This window comes from Poecilia reticulata, linkage group LG22 (genome assembly GCF_000633615.1).
Source record: "Poecilia reticulata strain Guanapo linkage group LG22, Guppy_female_1.0+MT, whole genome shotgun sequence".
Classification (NCBI taxonomy): domain Eukaryota; kingdom Metazoa; phylum Chordata; class Actinopteri; order Cyprinodontiformes; family Poeciliidae; genus Poecilia; species Poecilia reticulata.
In genome coordinates, this window is record NC_024352.1 from 24,234,151 (window position 1) to 24,237,389 (window position 3,239).

Here is a 3,239-nt window from a genome sequence, read left to right on the forward strand (position 1 = left end):
AAAGTCCTGATGTCTAAATAACGACTCTCGTGAGTCTTTGGGTAATCTGTGAACCTTGTATTTGCTCGGTCAGTGACACTTGTGTAAATAAGGACCTGCAAATCTGAAAAACAAATAATGCTTAAGATTATTTAGACCAATTTTTAGACTGACGTAGGTGGAGTTAACCCAAATTCATGATCTTATAATCCAGCTGTGCGGTCTGGAAAGGGGGACACATGGCCAGGCGGATGATGACGTCAGCACTTTTTTTGACTGGCGTTCGCAGCTGAACGGCACGTTTTGGTGGACAAAACGTGCCGTTTAAATTTAGCTTGTTGCTTAATTAAACAAATTGAGTTTTTCTGTTGACTGGATTAAATAAATTAGCAGAGGCGGAGTAATTAGTCACAATTCCTTGAGGAACCTTTTCGGAAAAAATTACTTTTAGGAGTACTTTTTACTACGCTGTACTTTTTACTTTTGAGTAATTTCACTATGAAGTTACTTTAGTAAATTTTTTAAATACTCTGCCCACTGTGGGTAACTTCACTGAATGAAGAAGCAGCTTGTTCTAACCAAAATGTCACCACAGAAGCACACAGCTGCAGTTTTACAGGTTCCTTTATCGCTGCAGGTCCTGCTCAACGTTTTGACAGCAGCTGCATTTCCATCGACCATAAAATCGCACAAATTGGAATCACAGATTCATGGAAACAAGTCAATTTTTAAAAAAACAAACACATTTTTCAATAAAATTTGGGATGAGGTGGTTTGGTTTATTTCACAAAACTAACGGAAACAGTTTTTTTTGCAACACACGAGTCACATGATCAACACAAGATGTTACTACTGGCAGAAACAAAGAAGAAGACATCAACAGGAAGTAGTAGGAGGATGATGGCACAGCGTAAACAAACTTATTCACATATTTTTTTATAGCATTTTTTGATTAAAAAGTTTTGGATTTTTTGGCTGTACTGAAATTATTGTATTTTGCAAAACTGTAATAGGAACACTTTTTCCGCATCATGCGAGTCACATGATCAACAACCAGATGTCACTACTGGCGGAAATGACAAAGATGATGACAGGAAGTGGTTGGAGAATGATGGCACTGCATATTTTTTAACGACTTATTACATGAACAAACTTATTCACATGTGATTTTGAAAGTTTTCATATTTAATGGAAATTGTGAAAATGTTTTTTCAGCAGTTTTCCGTACAACTATAGTATAAAAATATTACGCACTCAGCTGAGTTTACGTTACAAATGTGCGCAAAACTTTGTCGATATTCCACTAATGCCGCAAAATCTATTGCTAATTAGAATTTAAAAAATACAATTAAAATCACACATAAATAACTTTGTTCAGGTAATAAATCATTAAACATGCTGCGCCATAAACCTCCAACTACTTCCTGTCATCTTCCTTGTCGTTTTCACCAGTAGTAACATCCGATTGTTGATCATATAACTTGTGATGTTTTCATTGGTTTTGAGAAACACATGTACAGCAAAAACAAACAAACAAAAAATACCTCATGCTAGCGCTAAAACTTAAAAAAAAAATAAATTAATTATTTTTCAAATTTCCATTAAGCAAATTTATTTTCATAATTCCAATTTTCACAAATTTCCAATTGTGGTGTTTCCATTAAGTAAGAAACAAAATTAATATCAAATAAGTTTTTTACACAATAAGTCATTAAAAAATCATCAGCAAACTATTTCCTGTCGTCTTCTTTGTCGTTTCTACCAGTAGTATTATCTGGCTATTGATTACAACTTGTGTGATGCACAAAACGTGTTTCCATTGCAATTTTGTGAAATAAATTTTGATACAGCCCAAAAAGAAAATAGCATCTCATCCTACTGCCAACACTTGTTTTTTTTTTTTCAAATTGATGTGTTTCGATTTAGCAAATGTATTTTTGTCATTTCAATTTACGCAGTGTTATGGTGGATGGAAACTCAGGTATTGAAAAATAACGCAGCAGGCAGCAATATTCAGAAGACAAACCTCTGCTGGCACTGAAATGTGTAAATGTAAAGCATCTTTTCTCCGGATCCTGCTGAAGCAAAGAGCTTCCTCTCTGCTTCTGTGTGCCTGACCTTCCAAAGGAGCGCGCCGCATCACTGCGAGAATTGGTGAATCTGGGCGGCGCAATAAGTGGAGGAGAGCGCATCAGAGTGCAGGGTATCTGAAAGCAGCAGAGAGGCAGGCACATCCGCCACTGGAGGGATCAAATCTGTACCATCTGACGCTCAAGGATTTACGGGTTTAGTCAAAATTGCTTTTCCCACTGTGGAGATTAAGCACAGTAGGATGTTTTCCTCTCAGCGCGGAGAATAGCCGGGTTGCTGCTGCCGTTTTCCTCCGTCTTATCGGCTCCTCCGGCGCTGGAGAAGGGAATGTCTGAGGAGGGCAGAGTGCTGGAAACCCCGGTGGGAAGCGGATTCTGACTGACAGGAGCGGTCCGGGGAATGTGAGCCATGCAGGCAGAAACGGTTCTGATGCTTTTCTGCGTCTGGATGGCAGGAACAGCAGCGAAGATGATTCAGCCGAGAGGTCACAAGCTGGAGCCCTACAAACAAACCAGGTAACGACCCACAGGTGACAACTAGGGCAGAAGCGGATAGAAATAAAGAGCAATATTCAGCCAAAAAACTCAGAAATCTTGGGATTTATCTCAGAAATCTTATAGAAAAACAAGGAAACTCTCTGACCTCAAAAAGTTGCAAATTTGCAAGAAGAAAACTACGAAGTTTTCATGTTAATCACAGAAATATTCTTGGAAAAAAACAGAACATAATAGAGTTCCAAAAATTGAGCCTTTGTAAAAAAGAATCTCAGAAATTTTCTAGAAAAAAAAGAAAATTCTCTGAATTCAAAAAGCTGGAAATTTGCGAGAAAAAAACTGACATTTTCAGATTCATCCTAGAAATTTTGTAGAAAAAAAACCAAGAACATTTCTGAGCTCAAAATGCCTAAAATTGTCACTTTTCAAGCTTAGAAATATTTTCAAATTTAAAAGCTCAGAAAAATTTCAAAATTTTTCTGGAAAATATGTGAAATTAATCTTGAAATTTGTTCAACTTTTCAGAGCTCGGACATTTTGTTTTTTTCTAGAATTTTTCTGAGATTAATCTAAAAATTTTAGACATCTTTTCTAGCAATTTTTTTTTTTTTTTACTTTTGTAGCTCAAATTTTCAAAATTTCCGAGATTACTCTCAATTTTTTTTTTATTTATAT

At 36.3% G+C, this 3,239-nt stretch overlaps 2 protein-coding genes across 4 annotated transcripts in view; one reads left to right on the forward strand and one right to left on the reverse strand.

The window, feature by feature from the left end:
• The window catches only part of tonsl (tonsoku-like, DNA repair protein), a 26,465-nt gene that overhangs the window by 21,713 nt on the left and 1,513 nt on the right, over window positions 1–3,239 (reverse strand). The window contains exon 1 of one of the 3 annotated variants that reach the window (XM_008399885.2): window positions 2,098–2,181. The exons of 1 other annotated variant lie outside the window; for it this stretch is intronic. The gene's annotated coding sequence lies outside the window, so the exon portion shown is untranslated. One more of the 3 variants, XM_008399886.2, reaches the window with a different exon arrangement.
• LOC103458816 (gamma-aminobutyric acid receptor subunit rho-1-like) overlaps window positions 2,460–3,239 on the forward strand; it is a 21,337-nt gene continuing 20,557 nt past the window's right edge. Inside the window, exon 1 of the mRNA XM_008399891.2 lies at window positions 2,460–2,585. Within this exon, the coding sequence (XP_008398113.1) occupies window positions 2,479–2,585 (107 nt within the window). The 5' untranslated portion in view covers window positions 2,460–2,478. The remainder of the gene's footprint in view (window positions 2,586–3,239) is intronic.